We start from the raw sequence: 25,618 nt of genomic DNA on the forward strand, positions 1-25,618 counted from the left end.
AAAAAGAAACTAGGCCCTAGTGAAGAGGGTGCCCGAAGCGTCGTTCCTGATCAGAGCCGGGAGGTCGATCGGTGGCGAAGGATGCACGGTGAAAACATCTTCAGATGATGCTCCCAATTTAGCTAAGAAATCAGCACAATAGTTACCCTCTCTAAGAGTATGACGAAGAGTGAAATTGCGGTTACGAAGCATGTCTTTTATGTCTTGAAGAAGGACGGCATAAATGTGAAACTTTGGAGTGTTTACCGTGATGAGATTGATGGAGAGGAGGGAGTCTGAATAACAGACCAGATCGTCCAACCCCATGTCAATGGCCAAGCACAATCCATGGAAGATTGCGGTGAGCTCCGCTAAGAGGATGTCAGATGAATTAGGGATGTGTCCCGAGAATCCAGCTAGGTAAAAACCATGAGTGTTTCGAAAGATACCACCAAAGCCAGCTCGAATCGGAGTTCCTAAGCAGCTGCCGTCTACATTGACGGAAACTCAATGTATAATACTCGGTAAACTCTGTTACTATAAATAAAAAAAAAAATGGCTTAATAGCTCATTTGGTCCCCTAATTAATTTCAAGTTTTCATTTTGGTCCCATAACTAATAAAACTCATGTTTTGGTCCCTCACGTTTGTCTCCGTCGGTCAAATAAATCCGACTGTTAACTCTAACCCCCAAATGTCTATGGTGGACCAACCTTAAGAGTGGTCTACTATAGATCCTGTTAATTATTTAATTTCAACCCTTTGATCTATTTTTTTAAAAGAGGACGGTTAGATTTTGAAGGTCCATTGTATCTAATAGTGAACCATCACCAACTAATCTTTCCCTTTCTTCATCTTCTTCATCGACACCAAACCCAAAAAGAAAAAACAGTCAAAAAAAAATTAAACAACCTATAAAAAGATTGATTCTTCTTCTTCAAAACGGCGACGTTTGGATGATGATGGTGGTGCAGAAGGAAGTTGACGAAAGAGGTTAATGATTCTTCTTCTCTCCATCGTCACTCACTCAGGATTGAACCCACAAACCCTTATTTTCTTCCAATTGAATCTGGAACTTTCTTCTCTATCGTGAACTTTCTTCTCCTCCATCGTTCTCATTTTCGTGATCCTGGATAGCTCAGACTGAGACCCACTTTGTCATTTCTGTGAAGTCTTTGATTTCAATCCTTCTTCATTCTTTTGTTGCCAAATTTTGGAATTCCTAGTACTTCTGATTTGGGACCTTTAAATTTTTATTTGGGATCCTTGTATTCAATTTCACGTTTACCCAATTTGATTTCTTTTTTGTTGTTGTTGTTGTTGATATTCTAGAAAGCTTCTTGCTTGCTGCAATTGTGGTTCGTACTAGTAGAAAGAAGGGTTCTTTGATTTCAATCCTTCTTCATTCTATTCTTGCTTGCTGCAATTTTGCTTTACGGTTGTTTCTCTAGTAAACTGGGTTTTGTGTTGATGTTATTGATCTACAATTGGGTTTGTTTTTCTGGGGTTGTTATTGATAGAAATCAATGGTGATGATGATGTTGTTGTTGTTGATGAATGATGATGGAAAGAGTAAAGAATTTTCCATTTCCTGATGATGATTGATGTTGACGATGGTTGATGTTTCTGAATTTTTCTTGAAAAAAGATGAAGATAATGATGGTGTGATGAATGTGATGTTGAAGATGATGAACAAGAGTGAGGAAGAAGATGAAGAAAGATCAAAGGGCTGAGATTAAATAATTAATAGGATCTATGGTGGACCACTCTTAAGGTTGGTCCACCATAGACATTTGGGGGTTAAAGATAACAGTCGGGATTTATTTGACCGACGGAGACAAACATGAGGGACCAAAACATGAGTTTTATTAGCTATGGGACCAAAATGAAAATTTGAAATTAATTAGGGGACCAAATGACCTATTAAGCCAAAAAAAATTGAGAGAGACAGTATTTAGAATTCTGCTCTTTACCCAAACGGTTTTGCTCATTCCCAAAATAAAAGTTCAAAATACCCCTACGCAACTTAACTTGCGTTAGTGTACTATGAACGTGACTTAAGTCACGCACAACTTAGCACTAGCGCAGCTTAACTCACGCAAGTTGGCCGGTGGTCAGAACTGAAGAACAAACGTTTTTTGGTCTGTGGTCAGTTTTTCAACATTCAATCCACACGTTTTTTTACACTATTTTACACGTTTTTTGACCACATTTAAGTTAGATACAACCTAGGTTTCCATTTGTACCTATAAATACCCTCACATACTTCTCATATTCCTCACATTATCTCCTCACACTCTCTCCCTCTAATTCTCTTCTTTCTTTGTTTTTTTTTTTTCAATATTCTCTTCGGGGTAAAAAGTGATCAAAATTCGTCCGAGTAAAATAGTGAATAGCCGACTTGAGGAAGTGATCGACCCTTGGGATAATTTTAATCTGCTTTTTTAACCGCAGAAACTTTTTACCATAAGTAAAAAGAACTTCTTGTGGTAAAAAAAATAGATTTAACTTTAGCCCAAGGATTGATGATGTATTTTCCCCAAGAAGACTGCTCACTATTTTACCCCACGAAGATTGATCACTTTTTACCCCAAGGAGAAAATAAGTAGAATTAGGGCCCGTTTGTTATGGATTAAAATAAAAGTGATTTTGACATAAAATAATTTAGAGATTATATCTTAGAGATTTTGTGAAAAATCAGAATCTATTTTGCATTTGTTTACCGTAATAAAAATCACTTTTTTTAAACAAATAATCTAGTTTGTTTGGATACAACTATATAAAAGGGATTTTTTGTTACAAAATTAGTTCAATCTTTTAAATCATATTTTCTCTCTCCTCTAAAAAAATCTATTTTTTGAGAAGCTACTCTTAACAGCTTCTCATTTGAAGCTGTTTTTAGATTATTTTTAGATTCTGATTTTTTAAAAAATTTGTAACAAACGGATGCAAAACTCTTAAAAGTGATTATCTTTTTAGAAAAAGTGATTTTTTCTTAAAAAAGCTATAACAAACGGGCTCTTAGTGAATAAGTTCAAAATTATTGTATGAATTATTGTAATGTATGAATTATTAATAAAATGATATATTATTATATGCGTCAATTTTGTTCATTTATTTTATATTTGCTTTTAGTTTCTAATGTTGTATTTAAATTTAATGAATAAATATTAATTTAGTTCATTTACTTTTATTTATATTTGTATTTATTTAAAGAATAATATCGAATCAATAATTTAGAATAATGTTAACAAAATAATTTCAGAATAATGTTAATAAAATAATTTAGAATAAAGTTAAGAAAATAATTTAGATTAATGTAAACAAAATAGTTTAGAATGAAGTTAATAAATTAATTTAGAATAAAGTTAAGAAAATAATTTAGATTAATGTAAACAAAATAATTTCAGAATAATGTTAATAAAAAAATTTAGAATAAAGTTAAGAAAATAATTTAGATTAATGTAAACAAAATAATTTTGAATAAAGTTAATAAATTAATTTAGAATAAAGTCCTTAAATGTAACAAAAAAAGGCCTAAAAAGGCATAATTGAAAATTATTTAGTGCATAGGTTTTATATGCACTAAATGCAGTCAAAAAACAGTAAAAAAAACGTGTAAAACTCAATAAAACCATGGTTTAATAACCGACCAAAGTCCAACAAACGTGTTCTTGAGTTGTGACCACCGGCCCAACTAGCGTGAGTTAACTCACGCTAGTGCTAAGTTGTGCGTGATTTAAGTCACGTTCATATTACACTAACGCATGTTAAGTCACGTAGCGTGACTTAACATACGCTAGTGTTAACCTGTGCGTGAGTTAACTCACGCTAGTGTTAATCCTGGGCTCAAGAACACGTTTTTTTTTACTTTGTTCAATGTATTTTAATTGATTTGACACGTTTTTGTTAAGTTTTTACACGTTTTTTGACCCTATTTATGGTAGATATAACCTATGTTACAATCTCCCCTATAAATACACCCCTAAACTTCCCCATTTCCTCACACCATCTCTCATTCTCACTCTCTCCCCTATGAATCTTCTTCCTTTCCTTCTTTTTTTCCTTCTTTATTTTGGTGTAAAAAGAGAAAGAATGATAAGTAGTGGGAATACTGGGGAAAAGATAAGTAGTGAGCAGCTTTCTTGGGAAAAGAACCACATTGGGTAAAACTAAATGTGCAGATTTAGTTTTACCCCAGCGAGGTTGGTTTTCTTGTGGTTTACTTTTAGTTTTACCCCAGGAAGATATGTTTTCTGGTGGTTTTTATTTTTTCGCAGATTTAGTTTTACTCCATTGTAAATGTAATAAGAATTATATTAATAAAATGATATTTTATATCCATTATTTTTGTTTCTTTATTTTTGTTAATTGTTGCATTTATTTTACGATTGCGTATTGAATTAATAAATTCTAATAAGATAATAAATTCGAATAAGACTAAATAAATCAATTAGAATAAATTCAGCGTGAATTCGAATAAAAATTGTGATAGTGTGAATTTGAATAAAAATTGCGATAGCGTGATTTCGAATAAAAATTGCGGTAGCGTGATTTCGAATAAATATTGCGATAGCGTGATTTCGAATAAAAAATGTGATAGCGTGATTTCGAATAAAATATACATAAACGACATTTATGTCAACAATTAAATTACATTCCGGAATGTACCTTCCAACTGCAACAATTATCTTACCACTGAATGGGGCAAATTCAAACTTGCTAAGCCGCAGGACTCCAGCATACGATCAACATCTCGAATGATGGTATTCAAGTGCCAACGAAATGAGGTCCATTCCTTGACACTTGAATACCATCGTTCAAGATGCTCATCGAATGTTGGAGTCATGCCGATTAACAAGTTTGAATTGCCTCATCCAGTGTAAGACAATTGTTGTAGTTGGAATGTGCATTCCAACTACAACAATTGTCTTACCTCTGAAATGGGGTAAATTCAAACTTGCCAAACTACATGACTCAAGCATTTCGCTCGACATTCATGCTTTCCTTTGAAAAGAATAAATTTTTGTTAGGCTTGCTTTAGATGATGGTATCCAAGTGCCAACGAAATGAGGTCCATTCCATGACACCTAATACCTTCATCTAAACCAGCCTAACAAGAATTTAATCTTTTCAAAGGAAAAACATGAATGTCGAGCGAAATGCTTGAGTCCTCGCCGTTTGACAAATTTGAATTACCCCATTTCAGAGGTAAGACAAATGTTGTAGTTGGAATGCACCTTACCCTAACTAATGACGATCTTCTGGCGGAATCAAGCTATTGATGATATCTTCAGTTGATCTCAGCAACGTCACCCGCATATCGATCCACTGGAACTTGGTGTGCTCTGTAACACCCCGTTTTCCCAACTTGAAAATTTCATAAAAATATCAGAATCACACATCACAAACGGAGCGTCACATTCAACAAAACATCAATTACAACATTAATAGTAATATCATTTATTAAATCAACCTGCCTTATAAAATTCGAGGATCAAATACAGCGGAATTTATATTACATCATCACATAAAATACTTAGCACAAGGCTACAACTTAACATCTTCTATAATAGTCTTCACCAAATACTTCAACAATTTTATTTATTAATACGTAACAAGGAAACAAAACAACAAACAATTCCCATCCTGTTACGTATCAGAGCATCCTAGACGACACAACAGACCACTCGCACAACTGCACTAATCTTCATTACCTGCACATTACCCACGGACGTGGCAACATATACGCAGAAGGGGTGAGATTTCACAATCATTATCAGCAAATAATAATTCATAAAGAATAATCAACCATAATATCATCCATTATCCACAACATATAAATTCAACTTATATAAAATCATCAACAACAACAACATCTCAACAGTCATTAATTATGACAACTCCACATCACGACAACAACTACTCAACACGACAACGACAACGACTCAGACGACTCTGACGACTCTGACGACTCAGCATGCTTGTGGTACCACCATCATCACGTAGGTCAATTTTTGGACCTCATCATCACGTTGATCATAAAGATCACATCATCACGTTGATCATAAAAGATCACATCATCACTACAACAACACGACAACGACAACGACAACGACAACGACAACATCAACAGCAACATCACAATCCACAACAATCAACACATGATCAACAATAACCAACAATAAATTCATATTTAATGTTAAATTCATTAACAATTATTCATCACAGTTCATCATCTCCAACCAGTACTTACTGGATCAACAATTAATTTATCATCATATTCCATATATATATCAGAACCTATCCCATCATGAAACCCAGTCAAAATTGTCAGAAATTTGCGAAACAGCAGGTCTGCACTGCACTAGCTCGCAATGGCGCGCTACACTACTCGCAATGGCGAGCTAAGGGTCACTTACCAGCTACTCGCAATGGCGAGCTCTAAACACTCGCAATGGCGAGCTAGGACAATTTACTCGCAATGGCGAGTAAAAACCACTCGCAATGGCGAGTTAGGGGTTGCTCGCAAATGCGAGCTAATTAACTCGCAATTGCAAGCTCTGACAGGCAAAAATGTCGCAGCTCTGTTCTTCAACCTCACAGTCACCCCAAATCCACTACCCAACCCTCTAATTCAACAGGAATCATCACCTACATGTTTTATATGACTAATTAACATCTTTCTACCTCAAATTACACTAAGATTCACTTAGATCTATCAATTATAATGATTTTGACCTAACCCCCCAAATCCTAAAACTACCTAAATTGATTGAACTCCATGAATCAAAACTTGATGAAAATGAGAGTTAGTCTCACCCTTACCTTAATTGACAAGATCTCAGCAACAATCCTCAATATCCTCTTCTCCTCTTTCTCCTCTTTTTCTTCTTCTTCTCTTCTCTTTTTCTTCTTCCCCGTGTTTTCTTCTTTCTTTCCTATTCTTTCCTTCTTATAATATTATTTCCTTATAATATTATTTCTTTATTCTACAGTCTACTCCCAACAGGCTACCCACTTAACGGTAAAATGTCTAATTAAAACCCTCCAAGCACCGAATTATAATATTCTTAATCCAAAAACACACATAAAAGCACATAAAACACATCACAATTATTTAAATAATTAAATAATTACAACGGGCGTTACAATTCTCCCCAACTTAAAGAATTTTCGTCCTCGAAAATTTACCTCAATCAAATAACTCTGGATAAGATTCCATCATCTTACTCTCCAGCTCCCACGTCAAGCTTTCACCAGCCGCTCCATCCCAAACAACTTTCACCAAAGGTATCTCCTTGCCTCTCAATTGCTTCACTTCACGACCTTCGATTCTCACTGGTAAAGTCTCAAGCGTAAGATTATCTCTAACTTGCACATCATTTCTTTGGATCACATGAGATGGATCTGGAACATACTTCCGAAGTTGTGACACGTGAAACACATCATGCAAATTCGAAAGATGCGGTGGTAAACCCACTCGGTAAGCCACCGTCCCAACTCTTTCTGATATCTGATAAGGACCAATAAACTTCGGAGTTAACTTCTTAGACTTCAATGCACGACCAACACCGGTCATTGGAGTAACTCTCAAGAACACGTGATCCCCTTCTTGAAACTCAAGATCTTTCCTACGTTTGTCATGATAGCTCTTTTGTCGACTCTGCGACGCCTTCATCTTTTCTTGAATCATCTTCACCTTTTCCGTAGTTTGCTGAACAATATCTGGTCCCAAAACTGCACTTTCACCTGACTCAAACCAACACAATGGAGTTCTGCACCTTCGACCATACAAAGCTTCGAATGGTGCCATTCCAATACTAGAATGATAACTGTTATTATATGTGAACTCTATCAACGAAAGATGACTATCCCAAGTTCCTCCTTGCTCAAGTACACAAACCCTCAACAAATCTTCCAATGACTGAATTGTTCTTTCCGACTGACCATCTGTCTGAGGATGATAAGCCGAACTCAACCTCAACTTAGAACCCAAAGCCTCTTGCAAACTCTTCCAAAATCTAGAAGTAAACCTTGGATCTCTATCTGACACAATGCTCGACGGAACACCATGTAACTTCACAATCTCGCGAATATAAATATCCGCCAACTGAGATACAGGAAAATTGATGTTAATTGGAATGAAATGAGCGACTTCGTCAATCTATCCACAATCACCCAAATGGCATCATGCCCACTTGGAGTGTTCGGCAAACTCGTCACAAAATCCATGGATATACTATCCCATTTCCATTCTGGCACATCTAATGGTGTCAACAACCCAACAGGTTTCTGATGCTCAACTTTTGACTTCTGGCAAACCAAGCATGAATATACAAACTGTGCCACATCACGTTTCAACCCAGACCACCAAAACAACTTCTTCAAATTATGATACATCTTGGTAGCTCCTGGATGAATACTCAAATTACTTCTGTGACTTTCTTCAAGAATCATCTTCTTCATTTCCTCATTATCAGGGATACAAATTCTTCCTCGAAACCTCAACACCCCTTGCTCATCAACCTTAAAGTTATTGTCTACAACAGGATCACTTGTAACCATTAAATCTACTAACTTCACATCTACTTTCTGAGCTTCTTTGATGTCATTCAAAAATTCATTGTTGATCTTTAACATTCCTAACTTCACACTATGTGTTGACATTTCACACACCAAACTCAAGTCTCTAAACTGTTCAAGCAACTCCAACTCCTTAACCATCATAGCAGACATATGCAAGGTTTTCCTACTCAAAGCATCTGCAACAACATTAGCCTTTCCTGGATGGTAATTCAACTCAAAGTCAAAATCTTTTAGCAATTCAAGCCACCTTCGCTGTCTCATATTTAATTCCTTCTGATCAAATAAATACTTCAAACTTTTATGGTCACTAAACACTTCAAATTTCGAACCATACAGATAATGTCTCCAAATCTTGAGTACAAATACCACTGCAGCTAATTCTAGATCATGAGTAGGATAATTTCGTTCATGAACCCTCAACTGCCTCGATGCATAAGCTACTACCTTGCCATTTTGCATAAGTACACCACCTAAACCGAACTTGGACGCATCACAATACACAACAAAAGGTTCCTCGGGCTTTGGTAAAATCAAAACTGGAGCCGTCGTCAATCGTTGCTTCAATTCATTAAAGCTGTTCTCACACTGAATATCCCACACAAAAGCTCGGCCTTTACAAGTCAATTGAGTTAAAGGAAGTGCCAACTTGGAAAATCCTTCAATAAATCTCATGTAGTAACCAGCCAAACCCAAAAAGCTCCTAACTTCTGTAACCGACCTCGGAGTCTCCCATTGCGATACTGCATCGACCTTAGATGGGTCTACTGAAATACCGCCACCAGAAACAATATGACCAAGAAAACTCACCTCGTTCAACCAAAATTCGCATTTTGATAGCTTAGCATATAGCTTCTTTTCCTGCAACACTTGCAAAACAATTCTTAAATGCTCAACATGTTCTTCCTCAGACTTGGAGTATATCAAAATATCGTCGATGAATACAACCACGAAGCGATCTAGAAACGTATGAAAAATACGATTCATGTACTCCATAAACACACCTGGTGCGTTAGAAACTCTGAAAGGCATTACCAAATACTCATAATGGCCGTATCGTGTTCTAAAGGCTGTTTTCTGAACATCTTCATTTTTCACTTTAATCTGGTGATAACCCGACCTCAGATCAATCTTGCTAAACACCCGTGGACCCACTAACTGATCCATCAAATCATCGATCCTTGGAAGTGGATACCTATTCTTTATTGTCACCTTGTTCAACTGTCGATAATCAATGCACAATCTCATGCTTCCGTCTTTCTTCTTAACCAAAAGCACTGGCGCTCCCCAAGGTGAAACACTTGGTCTTACAAACTTCTTATCAAGCAAATCTTCTAACTGCTTTTTCAACTCAGCTAATTCAGAAGCTGACATACGGTAAGGTGCCATAGACACGGGCTTCGTACCCGGAACAAGGTCAATCGAAAATTCAACTTCTCTCTCGGGAGGCACATCAGGAATCTCATCAGGAAAAACTTCTGGAAATTCACGCACAACTTCCAACTCATCAATCTTTGCCCGGTTCTCAACGGACAAGGACGCCATCAAGGAAAATAATTGACCTTCATCAAGCAACATCTGTTTCAACTTCTTAGTAGTTACAAATTCAGTCTCTGCTTCTTCCTCTGGGGAAGAAAATCGCACCGTCTTGTTGAAACAATTTATGTGAGCATAATTATACTCCAACCAATTCATACCCAGAATCACATCCATTCCTATCAATGGCATGCATATTAAATCCATAGTAAAATCTCTACCATACATAGACAAAGGACAACTCAAACACACCTGAGAGGTAGTTATCGAACCATTAGATGGAGTTTCGACAACCATCTCTCCCTTCATGGGCGACACATCAAGACTCAACCTCAAAGCACAATCAACAGCAATAAAACAATGTGTAGCACCAGTATCTATGATAGCAATTAACAGAATACTGTTAATGAAACAAGTACCTCGGATCAAACGGTCCTCACTGGCGGTCTGAGTACCAGCTAAAGCAAACACCTTACCCCTAGTCGGGGCCTTCTTTGGTTCTTTACACTGAGTACTAATATGTCCCTTTCCATTGCAATTAAAACAAATAACGTCATCCTGATTGCATTCTGAAACTGTATGCCCTCTGCCTCCACATCGGTAACATCTTTTCACATCATTCGGACAAACATTACTCTTATGACCTTTTTCTCCACATGAGTAGCAAACAATCTCAGCAGAAGTCGCATACCTCTTGGGTCTTCTTTCATCATTCACCTTTTGCTTGCCCTTATCAGCTGGAGCACTATAAGGTTTTCCACGGTTTTGTTGTTGTTTGCCTCTCCTTTCACTCACAACCTTATAGTGAGCATTGGAATCACTTTCATAGATCCTGCAGCTACTCACCAATACAAAGAAATTACGGATCCTTTGGTAACCAATTGCCTTCTTGATATCAGGGCGCAGACCACTCTCAAACTTAATGCATTTAGAAAACTCAGCATTTTCACCAGTGTAATGTGGATAGAATTTAGCTAACTCCACAAACTTAGCAGCATACTCAGTCACCGACATACCACCTTGCTTAAGCTCTAAAAACTCAATTTCTTTCTTTCCGCGAACATCTTCTGGAAAGTATTTTTCTAGGAATTCCTCCTTAAAGATAGCCCAGGTAACTACGGTACCATCTTGCTCTAACTCCTATAGAAGACTCGCCCACCAATCATCAGCTTCTTCAGCCAGCATGTGCGTACCAAATCGCACTTTCTGCTCCTCAGAACACTGCATAACCCTGAAAACTCTTTCAATTTCTTTGAGCCATGACTGTGCTCCATCAGGATCATATCTTCCCTTGAAAGTAGGGGGATGATTCCTTAATAATGTCTCTAACATTCTCACTTCTGTATTAGCACCAGCATTCGGTTGTTGCCCTATAGCTTGAGCCACAACTTCCAATGCAGCAGCCACCGCAGCATCATTCCTGCCAGCCATTCTTGTTCTCCTATAACAAATGATATTAGCAGCGTCCAGTTTTCCTCCTTACTTCTGCACAACACACAACAATCAGAATAACATAATAATGGTATTCCAACTGTTAGACGACACAACTCGACTCAACTAATTGGCCGGACGGACCGACCTGCTCTGATACCAATTGTAACACCCCGTTTTCCCAACTTGAAAATTTCATAAAAATATCAGAATCACACATCACAAACGGAGCGTCACATTCAACAAAACATCAATTACAACATTAATAGTAATATCATTTATTAAATCAACCTGTCTTATAAAATTCGAGGATCAAATACAGCGGAATTTATATTACATCATCACATAAAATACTTAGCACAAGGCTACAACTTAACATCTTCTATAATAGTCTTCACCAAATACTTCAACAATTTTATTTATTAATACGTAACAAGGAAACAAAACAACAAACAATTCCCATCCCGTTACGTATCAGAGCATCCTAGACGACACAACAGACCACTCGCACAACTGCACTAATCTTCATTACCTGCACATTACCCACGGACGTGGCAACATATACGCAGAAGGGGTGAGATTTCACAATCATTATCAGCAAATAATAATTCATAAAGAATAATCAACCATAATATCATCCATTATCCACAACATATAAATTCAACTTATATAAAATCATCAACAACAACAACATCTCAACAGTCATTAATTATGACAACTCCACATCACGACAACAACTACTCAACACGACAACGACAACGACTCAGACGACTCTGACGACTCTGACGACTCAGCATGCTTGTGGTACCACCATCATCACGTAGGTCAATTTTTGGACCTCATCATCACGTTGATCATAAAGATCACATCATCACGTTGATCATAAAAGATCACATCATCACTACAACAACACGACAACGACAACGACAACGACAACGACAACGACAACATCAACAGCAACATCACAATCCACAACAATCAACACATGATCAACAATAACCAACAATAAATTCATATTTAATGTTAAATTCATTAATAATTATTCATCACAGTTCATCATCTCCAACCAGTACTTACTGGATCAACAATTAATTTATCATCATATTCCATATATATATCAGAACCTATCCCATCATGAAACCCAGTCAAAATTGTCAGAAATTTGCGAAACAGCAGGTCTGCACTGCACTAGCTCGCAATGGCGCGCTACACTACTCGCAATGGCGAGCTAAGGGTCACTTACCAGCTACTCGCAATGGCGAGCTCTAAACACTCGCAATGGCGAGCTAGGACAATTTACTCGCAATGGCGAGTAAAAACCACTCGCAATGGCGAGTTAGGGGTTGCTCGCAAATGCGAGCTAATTAACTCGCAATTGCGAGCTCTGACAGGCAAAAATGTCGCAGCTCTGTTCTTCAACCTCACAGTCACCCCAAATCCACTACCCAACCCTCTAATTCAACAGGAATCATCACCTACATGTTTTATATGACTAATTAACATCTTTCTACCTCAAATTACACTAAAATTCACTTAGATCTATCAATTATAATGATTTTGACCTAACCCCCAAATCCTAAAACTACCTAAATTGATTGAACTCCATGAATCAAAACTTGATGAAAATGAGAGTTAGTCTCACCCTTACCTTAATTGACAAGATCTCAGCAACAATCCTCAATATCCTCTTCTCCTTTTTCTCCTCTTTTTCTTCTTTTTCTCTTCTCTTTTTCTTCTTCCCCGTGTTTTCTTCTTTCTTTCCTATTCTTTCCTTCTTATAATATTATTTCCTTATAATATTATTTCTTTATTCTACAGTCTACTCCCAACAGGCTACCCACTTAACGGTAAAATGTCTAATTAAAACCCTCCAAGCACCGAATTATAATATTCTTAATCCAAAAACACACATAAAAGCACATAAAACACATCACAATTATTTAAATAATTAAATAATTACAACGGGCGTTACATGCTCCCAAAACATGCTCGTCACGTTTTCGTCGTTCTTTAACTCCACCCAAGTGAATGATACTCTCCCCTCATCGAGCTTTGGACGTTTATACCGAACATTTTGCACCCTCCTTGTGTCTCTGCGGTTGACTCCTTGGTTGAATTCATTTAGTTGATCCTTGAGACCTCTTAACATTACATCAAGGCACCGAACCTTCAACCTCTGAGGTTCTCTGCCGTTGAATTGTGCATGAACGTCGATCCACCCGACCATTGCTTCAAATCTACACAATAAGAAATTAAGCACAATCAATGAAAAACTCATTCAAACATTTCATCAAACACTTGGTGTGCATATTATACATAAACCCTAAAAATTATAACTACAACATAAACATGCAAACATCTAAATAATTAAGCAATATTACTCATTTGCATGTAACATTGTATCATATATTGCAAAAAAAAAAAATGCAACAAACCCTAAATCTAAAAAAATCTAATCTAAGTGTAAAAAATCTAACATAATCATGCAAACATCTAAACATCATAACAATTAAGCACTATAAGTCATTTGCATGTAGCATTCTATCATTTCTTGCATAAAAAATTAAAATTTTAACAAAACAATAAACCTAACAAATTCTAGATTAACAAAAAAAATCTATCATACCAACATAATTTAAGTGAAAGCTTACTTGTTCTTGTTGTTGTAGTGTTGTTTGATTTGAAGTTGAAGGAATTTTTGAGTTGAGTAATTTGAGACAGAATTGAGATTTGAGTGTGTTGTGTTAGAAAATGAGGCAGAATAAGGTTCTACCTGGGCTAATAACAACACGCAACGTGACTTAAGTCACGCAGCATGACTTAAGTTGCGTTTATTTTCTAACTAGTGCATGTTAACTCACGCGACGCAAGTTAAGTTGCGTAGGGGCATTTTGGACTTTTACTTTGGGAATGAGCAGAACCGTTTGGGTAAAGAGCAGAATTCCAGTATTTATTTCTTTTTAATATGCATTTATGAGCCCGTTTGTTATAGCTTTTTTTAGGAAAAAAATCATTTTTTTAAGAAAATAATCACTTTTAAGGATATTGCATCCGTTTGTTACAGATTTGTAAAAAATCAGAATCTAAAAACAGCTTCAAATGATAAGCTGTTGAGAGCAGATTCTCAAAAAATAGATTTTTTTAAGAGGAGAGAGAAAATATGGATCTAAAGATTGAACTAATTTTGTAACAAAAAATCGCTTTTATATAGTTGTATCCAAACAAACTAAATTATTATTTTAAAAAAGTGATTTTTACTACGGTAAACAAACGCAAAATAGATTCTGATTTTTCTTAAAATCTCTAAAAAATAATCTCTAAATTATTTTATGTGAAAATCACTTTTATTTTAATATGTAACAAACGAGCCTTTGTAAAAAAATCTCTATTTAATTTACATTGTTGAAAAATATAAAGAGTAAATTACACTCCTCTGCCCTCAAAGATGCTTGAATTACACTCCCCTCTCCTTTTATGTTAAAATATACACTCCCCTCCCCTCTTATTCAAAACATATTAGAAAAATTTTCACTCCCCTCCCCTAAGAGAAGCTTGAATTACATTACCCTCCCCTCTTATCTTAAAATCTACACTTTACTCCTTCAATATTTTTTTTTTTATTTCTTAATAATCTTGCAAAAAAAATAATAATCTAACACACTTCCAAAAAAATAGTACTACGGGTCTATTTTAGTATAATAAAAAATTGAATACATATTTTTCGCTATTTTTTATTCACAATTTCATTAACATGTAGTTTTAAACTTTATTATAAAATACGAAACAACCCAAAATAAAATTAAAATATGTGAAAAATTACTAAAGACAATAAAGCATGGTTATTTAAAAGTAAATTTTATACTCTAAATTATAAAATCAATAGCAAAATATTTAAATTTAATTATCATTGACATTTAAATTATAAAGAAATGAATTAGTTTTTCTTAAATGGTGGTTGAAAATTGATATATATCATAAAAATAATTATTTATGTTAAAATAGATTAAAGTATAGTGCATATTTAATGATTAAGGGAGAGGGCTGTAATTCAAGCATCTTATAAAGGAGGGGAGTATAAATTTTATTTTTCAAGGGAGAAGAGTGTATATTTTAATAACATAAGAGGGGAGGGGAGTGTAATTCAAGCATCTTTGAGGGGAGGGGAGTGTAATTTACTCAAATATAAATACATGTTTGTTAAATAGGTTTGGATCTCATCCAAAAGACGAGTGTACTCAAACATATTGCAACATGGGACAAATAAGATCACTTTTTGGATCTCTTTCGCCATAAGGGCTACTCTCTTTGCTTCGGGCGGATGAACCAGGATCGCTTTTTATTAGGCGCTAGTTTTGTTTCTTTTGTTTTTTTTTTGTTTTTTCTCTTTGATTAGGCTTGTAATAAAAAAAAAATATTGCAACATGTGACAAATAATAAACTACAAACAACTTCAACACCCATCCTCACGTCTAGCTTAGGCTTGGGTCCACTTCTCACATTGCAATCTTCAACCCGACTCTGATACTATGTTAAATAGACTTGGATCTCATCTAAAAAGCTAACTCAAAGAATGGAGGTACTCAAGCATATTTATACAATCCAACAACCCGAGAACCAGAGCAATGTGGAATAAATAACAAACTACAAACAACTTCAACAATTTTATTTCTCTTATAAAGAGGGATGCATAATGTATCCATAAGTAGCTTAGTATGCTACTTGACCTATTCACTTTAAAGGGTTAGGTTTTAGTCATTATGTTACTTGACCAAAAAATGCATAGATTCAAATATATCTAAACTATTCGTATTGCACCATGAACAAATCAAAGGAAAAGAAAATAGATAACAGTTGTAACTTGTTTTACAAGTTACAATATGTAGTCGAATTATCTTATAGTTAGAGTGTAGTGCAAGTTAATTAGTAGTACAATATCAAAATGTATGTATAACGGTTGTAATCTTTTATTTTAACAACGAAATTTTCCTCAGTTTTATTAACCTCTTGATATAGTATCAGTATCCTTCTCTCTCTAATAAGAGCAAAGTTGTTAGGATTCAGTTATATCTTCCGCCATTGATAAACATTTTTTGAGTTTTTTTTCGTTTGACTTTGTGTGTTTGTTCTTTGAAGATTCATCATCTTCATCTCTATTTCTTTGATTTTTTGTATTTTGATCTCAATTTTGTTTTGAGATTTCCAGTTTTTGTGCTAATTTGTCACTTTTCTGCTCGTGTTCATCAATGATTCTGATAGCAATAGTAAATAGAATAACCATGACGATGTGCATAATGAACACTCCTAGTTTTATTTACTATTATGCACATCTTGTATCCTTACTTCATTAAGCAATTTTAACTCCCTCATCACATGTGTCAAACACTCCTAGTTCTCACCATATTCACTCTCATTTAACTAGTAGTTTCCTACCAGAAAGCTTTGCATCATCTATAAACACAATTTTTTTTCTTACTTTTTGCATGTTGTTTCTAATATATGGTTGTTTGATTGTGGTGCTAATGAGCATATTTGTTCTTCTATTCATTGTTTTAGTCACTTTTATGCTATTCAACTTGTTTCAGTACTTAATGGGCAATCTCCTGTTGTGTAACACCCATACTAGACGTATCTAGAAAGTCTAGCACGTGCGTTAAGTTTAGTACTGGATACATTAAAATATACAACAATAAAACTTCGAATGAATATTATTTACAACAACATGTGTTCGTACAAAGATAATACTACTCATCTTTTCCAATGTATAATAAATATGTCCTTGAAATCCATAACATCCTGCTGCGGCACGAACGACCACTTGTTGAAACATCCACTCGGCTACTAGCATGCCATCCAACCTGTTTATCTGAAACAAATAAGGATTGGGATGATACATAATGTATCAGTGAGTTCCCCTAAATCCTAGGCTATAGGTAAACTCAAGGGAAACCTACAGTCACCACGTGTCTACAATACAACCTGACGGTTGATTATACGTGTGTGGTCATACTTTCCTAGACGGTATTGCATACTAAACCCGTCATAGGTTCATCTCACATGTTATAGGCTTCACTTCCTATACGTGTCATGGCGGTCGAGGGGGAATCTAAAACCGCATTGCTAAGAATACGCTCTACGTATCAAGGCTTAAGCATATCATGATCATGGCACAATTCTAAACCGGTATAGCATACTTTACTTGCTCTATTCCATGTCTTGTACTTGTCTTATAGCATCTAATGCTCTTGTTCATGAACTTAATCGTGCATGGAATCATTCTTACATAATCATGAACATAATCATAAACATAACATCCATGGTCGTACATAAGTTCATTCATTAAGTTAGCGTTGAACAAACAATCATTATCTTGATTCATTTTATGGAGAGCCCGGGTGGAGTAACCCCGAGAACAATCCCATCATGACCGATGTACGTACATAGGACTCCCTCGGTGTCGTGCGGGTCCCTTACGGCTTGATCCGTTCCCCTTGAGTCGAGAACCTCCTGTATCCCCCTGATGTGGATAACAAGAGACACGAACACCTACATCTTGTTTACTCGGTGACATGCGGGTCCCTTACGGCTTAAATCGTTCTCATAATGAGAACCCCTTGTATCCCCCTGGCGTGGATAGCAAGAGACAAGCCACCTACATTATATTAATCATGATCTTGTCGCTCATGTAGGATAAACCTAATCATGCTTACATGTTTACCTCGGAATCTTGATCAATCCGATTAGCTGTAAATTTCATTCTTGTTCATGCTTGTACAATCTTAATCATGGTGGAGAGATTAACTAATCAAACCACGACTTAACATGCTTGCTATATCACTCTTGATCATGCGCGAAGAATTTATATTTCGCATCTTATCATTCTAAGGATTCTTGCTAACTAGCTAGTTCTCGACAACTACATCGAAGCTCTAGTTTTCCCTTGCTTAATGTATAACTTGTTACCCGATTCATGACATGATTCATGACATGATTCTTACTAACATGCTTAATACTTGCCTCTTTATCATAAAATTCTTGCTTTCATTGATTATCATTTAGGACCTTGGTTTGAGGGGTTTACTTTTATAAAAGACTGCACGAGAAAGTCCGGAACAAAAATCACCGAAACTGCCTGAAACGAGCAAGCAGCACCTGAAGGCACCACTTGCTCGCCTAGGCGAGTAACTCCTTGTGGGAGGCGAGCAGCTGCTTGCCATGGCGAGTAGGAGGCGAGCAATACACTGGTTCTGCTCCATTCTACTCGCTGTGGCGAGTAATAGCTCGCCCCGGCGAGTTATGACAGTCCAGAGCACTTAAAAATGGTATTTTTGACCCAAAATCCTCAAACCAAGTGTCTCTAAGCATGATATGACTCTTAGAGGTCATAGGAAACTTGTAAAACATTTATATGGCAAGTATTGGCAAGTATAGCAAGCATGGCTAAAAAGGGAACTAAACATATTACATATTATCATAGTACTCATAATATTCTAGCATGGCATAATCATGATCCCAAAGGGTGGGAAAACTATCTATGGAACTCACCTAAACAAAGCTGCACAAGATTCTTTAGCTCCCAAGCATCACTTCCATTTCACACCTCAAAACCATAGCTCTTGATCACTTGCTTTTCCTTGGCTCAAACCATCTCAATCTTGTTATTTTCTTGCAATCCAAAGCATCATGATCCTTGTTGGTTATAAATCTTTAAGTTTTCTCCTTTTATCACTCCATCCTCAAACCCTAAGTTCTTTGTTGAACCAACAACCATAGCCTTAGCTCATGAATTCAACTTAAAGCCATCTTCTTTGTTCATGGAGAAACCACATCTTGCACAAGATCAAACTTCCACTTCCAACATAACCAAAACCCTAACTTCTTGAGAGGAGAAATAAAGAAACCAAACTTAAACCAAGCTTCCTTAAGCTCAAGAGATCACAAGGAAACATAGTATAAAAGCTTACCATGGAAGGATGAAACTTTAAGAAAGATTGGTGGAGAAGAAGGAAGGAGGTGGTGTGAGAGAAGAGAAGAGAGAAGGAAGAAAATTCTATCCAACATAGAGAGAGAAAGATAAGAAGGAAATGAGATATTTTGTGCCCAACACAAATAAATATCCTTTCCACATGAAATTACAATTATGCTCTTGCCTCAAGCGTGTTTAAAATGACTCCGATACTTTTCCCGTATAAAGTTGACATCTCATAAAATATTATCCATTAACTTACTTTCCATGAATTTAATTCCTCTGGCACGATCAACGGGTAATATACCGATACTGACAGGTGGGATATTACATTCTACCCCCTTAAAGAAATTTTGTCCTCAAAATTTAGAGATCGTTTACCAATCATCATGACATAAACTTATCATCTTTGGTCTAAGCCTTACATATTCTAATCATACATTCTCAAGAAGTTCATCGTATAATTTCCTCAAAACATGCATTTCGTCTTGTTTCTTAATCCACATACATACGTATACAGCCTTCTCAAACTTGATACCTTTTTCAAATTAGAGTTATCTCAGAACATCATGATTTGGAACTTACCTTGCTTCACATAGACTTATTGTTTCGGATTTGTATCTTTCCGGCTTAACATAAACCATTCATAAAGGTAACTTATCATAAACATGAACAATCAGGATTTGCCTTTTAACTGGAATCCTACCGGAAACCAGGTTTGCCCTGCAATGCTTACTTGCAACATTAAAACTTCTTTCATACATACATCTTATTGTACCTTGAGACACATGTCTCATACTTTCATTACTCATCTAGACGATTCCACGAATCTCTTTCTGAGTCTTAAGAAATCTTCCAATCTCATTGAGATCTTGTTGCACCCGAATCAATGGGTAACTCATATAGCTTAACATGAAGATGTGAAACCAGCAATGCCAATTCATCTAACAATTTAGTAACCTGTGATTTTGTTCACTTGCCCTTGAAACTTCCTACTAAGTCCATTTGCTCTTACATTGAGCACTCTTAACCACAAATTCGTGTATCTCGTATGATATTGATATCATATGGACATTGTTGTTTCCATAACATGTGCATACTTTCAAGTGCCACTTCTTGTTAAATGATAACGATACGTGTTCTATTATCTTGTTTTAAGAAATTTTTCTAAACTTTGGTATACGGGTTCTTGGAACGAATAAACACTTGGCTAAAAAGAATTATCATTTCAAAACTGAGTATGTAGTGGTACTACATAACCACAAGACGAGTCTTTATATTTTGAAAAAGGTTTCACAGCTCGTCTTATGTGAACTTACTTGCTCGCGACGTACCTCCTCAGTTTCAACAATGAAAAGTTTCATGTTTAAAATAAGCATCGTTCCCAAGTTCCTTGATACAAATCTTAACTTTAAAAGTTATAAATCATGCTTTAACATTTCTTAACAAGTATCATTTTCACTCAACAAATATTGCACACAAGGGTATGAAGCTCATTGCATAAAACTCAAGTTGCATCTCCTTTCGTGATAACATGCTTAACTTCGCGAGTGGATTCTTCCTTTCTTAACTGATACACATACCCCAGACACGCATTGCTGCATAACATAATTCTTAGAAAATCCTTGGCCTACTTGACGTTAACATGTTCCTCCTCTTCAGGAACACAAAACTTGAATCTCCACATTATCTTATTCAGATATTGCTTGAGCGTTAATTCCTTTTTCGAAAAGCGATCATCATACTCGATGCTTCGTTCATTACTTGAGTCACTAGAGGAGACCTTCCAAATCTTACATGTTTTCCAATTCCATCATTCATACTTCTTGATAAATTCATAAATAACGACTCCAGTCTTTCTCATCTTACTTAAGTGAAGATTCATCCTTTATACTTTTACCTTAGCCTACACTGATTGTATAAGCATCCATTCTTACTTATCACGTTCGAGGATTCCTCGTTCGTCTTATGATGCTTCTTGTTAAACTTGTGTTACCAACCGAATATTCTCCACGAAGATTCTTTCATACTAAAATTCCATGTTTCGTGATTAATGATTAACTTCCATGGCGCTACTCTGACTCCCACCGGTTGGCTTAAACCATTACTCTAATCCGTTAGAGCGATTGAGACTTCACATTCCTGCTTACCACTTGAATATTATCTTCTTGAACTGTTCTCAAGATCTTCCATGTTGCAACCAACGTCACAACCTTACACTTGTCTTTGTAAGATCAAAACTCATGATAAATTATCTTATGCTCATAATACTTGACTTGGGGGTAAACCTTACGTTCTTGCTGGTTGGATTTACCTTCCGAGGTATACATATCATACTTGAACTTGTTTCCAAGCAAACTCGATTTCCTTTGACAAACTCATATAACACTTGAACATATCTTTCTTGAACATCTAACCTTGTACCTTCGCATTCTCGCATACTATATTTTGCTTAATCATACCAATGCTTGGTCGTTGATTTTTATTTTAAAGAAAACTTCGTAAACTAGCGCACGAGTCATTGACGTTGATGATTTTCTACTATATATATATATATATATATATATATATATTGAGTTTAGTCCCCGGCCGTTGCTCTAAAATCATAGAACGAGTTGATAACACATACGTGCCATCAAACCTAGACTCTAATAAGTCTAGACCGCTCTATGAGTGTCGTAGCAAACCGGTTCCTAGAAAATCTCTTGTGAATTTTCAAAATGTCAACTTCAATCACCCATACGCGTAAATCTTTCTAAAATCCTTTAGACTTTATAATTCAACATCATATTGAGCCATAGCAAGTCTATTAAGCAAAACATAGGTTCAAGAGATACGTCATAATTCCACAAAATTCGAGAACCTTGTGATTTTCCATAACTTTGCACCATTTTAACTTCTTACTTCATACCTTCACATCTATGACTTCAATATCAATACTGAAACTTCCAAACTCTTGATCTGAGCTCTTTCATGACTCTTGACACATTAACCTCCAAAGCTACCTTAAACCATATTGATTTCGTTGATGGTTGCCCATGCCTTTTCCTAGGAAATCTTAGGATATGATATACATTCGTTACTTGATGTCATAAAAGATTTTTGTCAAATAAAAGATTATTGTGAAGACATCTCCCCAATAGTCATTGCAGACCATAGGAACGAACTGGTAGGTTTCATAAAAACGGAAAGTTCGTCCCAGGTTCGCTATTTGGTGAGCTTCTCCAACTCTATTTTTTTTCAGAAAACATTATTCGCATGAAATTTTTATTCTTAAGTATACAATGCACATCATTCATTCCTAGCATCGTGAAATATTCTATAACATATGCATGGAAACATCAACCTTTTTCGATACAATTCTTGGCACATCGGAAATCAATGCCTTAATCCTGATAACATAAAACTTTCTCTTGAATCCTTAACTTCCTCCACTACAAATAGCTTACCTCATTACGTTGCCACTTACGCAACTTTCCGAACATACATGTCCTTAACTTTATTCATATATTGCTATTCCTGAGAGCATGCTAACTCCATCAACATATGTCGACTTCTCCCTATCTTGTAACCTTGTATTGACATTCCAAAATATCATAAACCCTTTCCAAAAACAACTCTTACCGAAACTTTCCGTCATGCTTATATATATATATATATATATATATATATATATATATATATATATCCAACTTCTTCACTTACGGGTACACGAAGTATCATTAACTTCTTACCCGACATTGTCGGAACATTTCTTCTTAACATTGCCTTACATTCCCGGAGGATTCACACTTCTACTTGCTAAGTTCACCGGCCACCTTCTGGCACGATCAAACTTCCTCATCACATACTTCGTTCCTCCTGGGTCCTATTCAGCTCTCAGGCATCCGTTCTAATCGTCGAATGTTAAATTGAGTTGATCAGGCTCAGCTAACAACAACAACTAGAACATCCACCTGGAACCCAATGGCCCCACTACCTTAGTTGTAATTTAATGACCCAAGGCACGATCTGAATCGACCTGCTTTGATACCAAATGTAACACACATACTAGACGTATCTAGAAAGTCTAGCACGTGCGTTAAGTTTAGTACTGGATACATTAAAATATACAACAATAAAACTTCGAATGAATATTATTTACAACAACATGCGTTCGTACAAAGATAATACTACTCATCTTTTCCAAGGTATAATAAATACGTCCTTGAAATCCATAACATCCTGCTGCGGCACGAACGACCACTTGTTGAAACATCCACTCAGCTACTAGCGTGCCATCCAACCTGTTTATCTGAAACAAATAAGGATTGGGATGAGACATAATGCCTCAGTGAGTTCCCCTGAATCCTAGGCTATAGGTAACCTCAAGGGAAACCTACAGTCACCACGTGTCTACAATACAATCTGACGGTTGATTATACGTGTGTGGTCATACTTTCCTAGACGGTAGTGCATACTAGACCCGTCATAGGTTCATCTCACATGTTATAGGCTTCACTTCCTATACGTGTCATGGCGGTCAAGAGGGAATCTAAAACCGCATTGCCAATAATACGCTCTACGTATCAAGGCCTAAGCATATCATGATCATGGCACGATTCTAAACTGGACGATTAGGGAAACCTAAGGTCGTCACTGGTATAGCATACTTTACTTGCTCTATTCCATGTCTTGTACTTGTCTTATAGCATCTAATGCTCTTGTTCTTGAACTTAATCGTGCATGGAATCATTCTTACATAATCATGAACATAATCATAAAAATAAGATGCATGGTCGTACATAAGTTCATTCATTAAGTTAGCGTTGAACAAACAATCATTATCTTGATTCATTTTACGGAGAGCCCCGGGTGGAGTAACCCCGAGAACAATCCCATCATGACCGATGTACGTACATCGAACTCCCTCGGTGTCGTGCGGGTCCCTTATGACTTGAACCGTTCCCCTTGAGTCGAGAACCTCCCGTATCCCCCTGATGTGGATAACAAGAGACAGGAACACCTACATCTTGTTTACTCGGTGACATGCGGGTCCCTTACGGTTTGAATCGTTCTCATAATGAGAACCCCTTGTATCCCCCTGGCATGGATAGCAAGAGACATGCCACCTACATTATATTAATCATGGTCATGTCGTTCATGTAGGATAAACCTAATCATGCTTACATGTTTACCTCGGAACCTTGATCGATCCGATTAGCGGTAAATTTCATACTTGTTCATGCTTGTACAATCTTAATCATGTAGGAGAGATTAACTAATCAAACCACGACTTAACATGCTTGCTATATCACTCTTGATCATGTGCGAAGAGTTTATACTTTGCATCTTATCATTCTAAGGATTCTAGCTAACTAGCTAGTTCTCGACAACTACGTCGAGGCTCTAGTTTTCCCTATCTTAATGTATAACTTGTTACCCGATTCATGACATGATTCTCTCATATGCCATGCCTTAATAACATGCTTAATAATTGCCTCTTTATCATAAAAATCTTGTTTTCATTGATTATCATTTAGGACCTTGGTTTGAGGGGTTTACTTTTATAAAAGACTGGACGAGAAAGTCCGGAACGAAAAACACCGAAACTGCCTGAAACGAGCAAGCAGCACCTGAAGGCACCACTTGCTCGCCTAGGCGAGTAATTCCTTGTGGGAGGCGAGCAGCTGCTCGCCATGGCGAGTAGGAGGTGAGCAATACACTGGTTCTGCTCCTTTCTACTCGCTGTGGCGAGTAATAGCTCTCCCCGACGAGTTATGACAGTCCAGAACACTTAAAAATGGTATTTTTGACCCAAAATCCTCAAACCAAGTGTCTCTAAGCATGATATGACTCTTAGAGGTCATAGGAAACTTGTAAAACATTTACATGGCAAGTATTGGCAAGTATAGCAAGCATGGCTAAAAAGGGGAACTAAACATATTACATATAAACCCTAGAATTATCATAGTTCTCATAATATTCTAGCATGGCATAATCATGATCCCAAAGGGTGGGAAAACTATCTATGGAACTCACCTAAACAAAGTTGCACAAGATTCTTTAGCTCCCAAGCATCACTTCCATTTCACACCTCAAAACCCTAGCTCTTGATCACTTGCTTTTCCTTGGCTCAAACCAT

The 25,618-nt window shown here is 36.3% G+C and overlaps 1 protein-coding gene across 1 annotated transcript; it reads right to left on the reverse strand.

The window, feature by feature from the left end:
- Positions 1-9: 9 nt before the first annotated feature.
- Positions 10-1,088, reverse strand: LOC146929082 (uncharacterized). Its single transcript, XM_085707209.1, has 2 exons — positions 1,055-1,088; positions 10-470 (listed from the first exon to the last, which is right to left on the reverse strand). Exons 1-2 carry the CDS (start codon positions 1,086-1,088, stop codon positions 10-12), a joined length of 495 nt encoding a protein of 164 aa, XP_085563335.1.
- Between the last annotated feature and the right edge of the window lie 24,530 nt (positions 1,089-25,618).

This window comes from Medicago sativa, chromosome 4, assembly GCF_051527215.1.
Source record: "Medicago sativa cultivar Bolivia chromosome 4, Bolivia_mono, whole genome shotgun sequence".
Taxonomy (NCBI): Eukaryota; Viridiplantae; Streptophyta; class Magnoliopsida; order Fabales; family Fabaceae; genus Medicago; species Medicago sativa.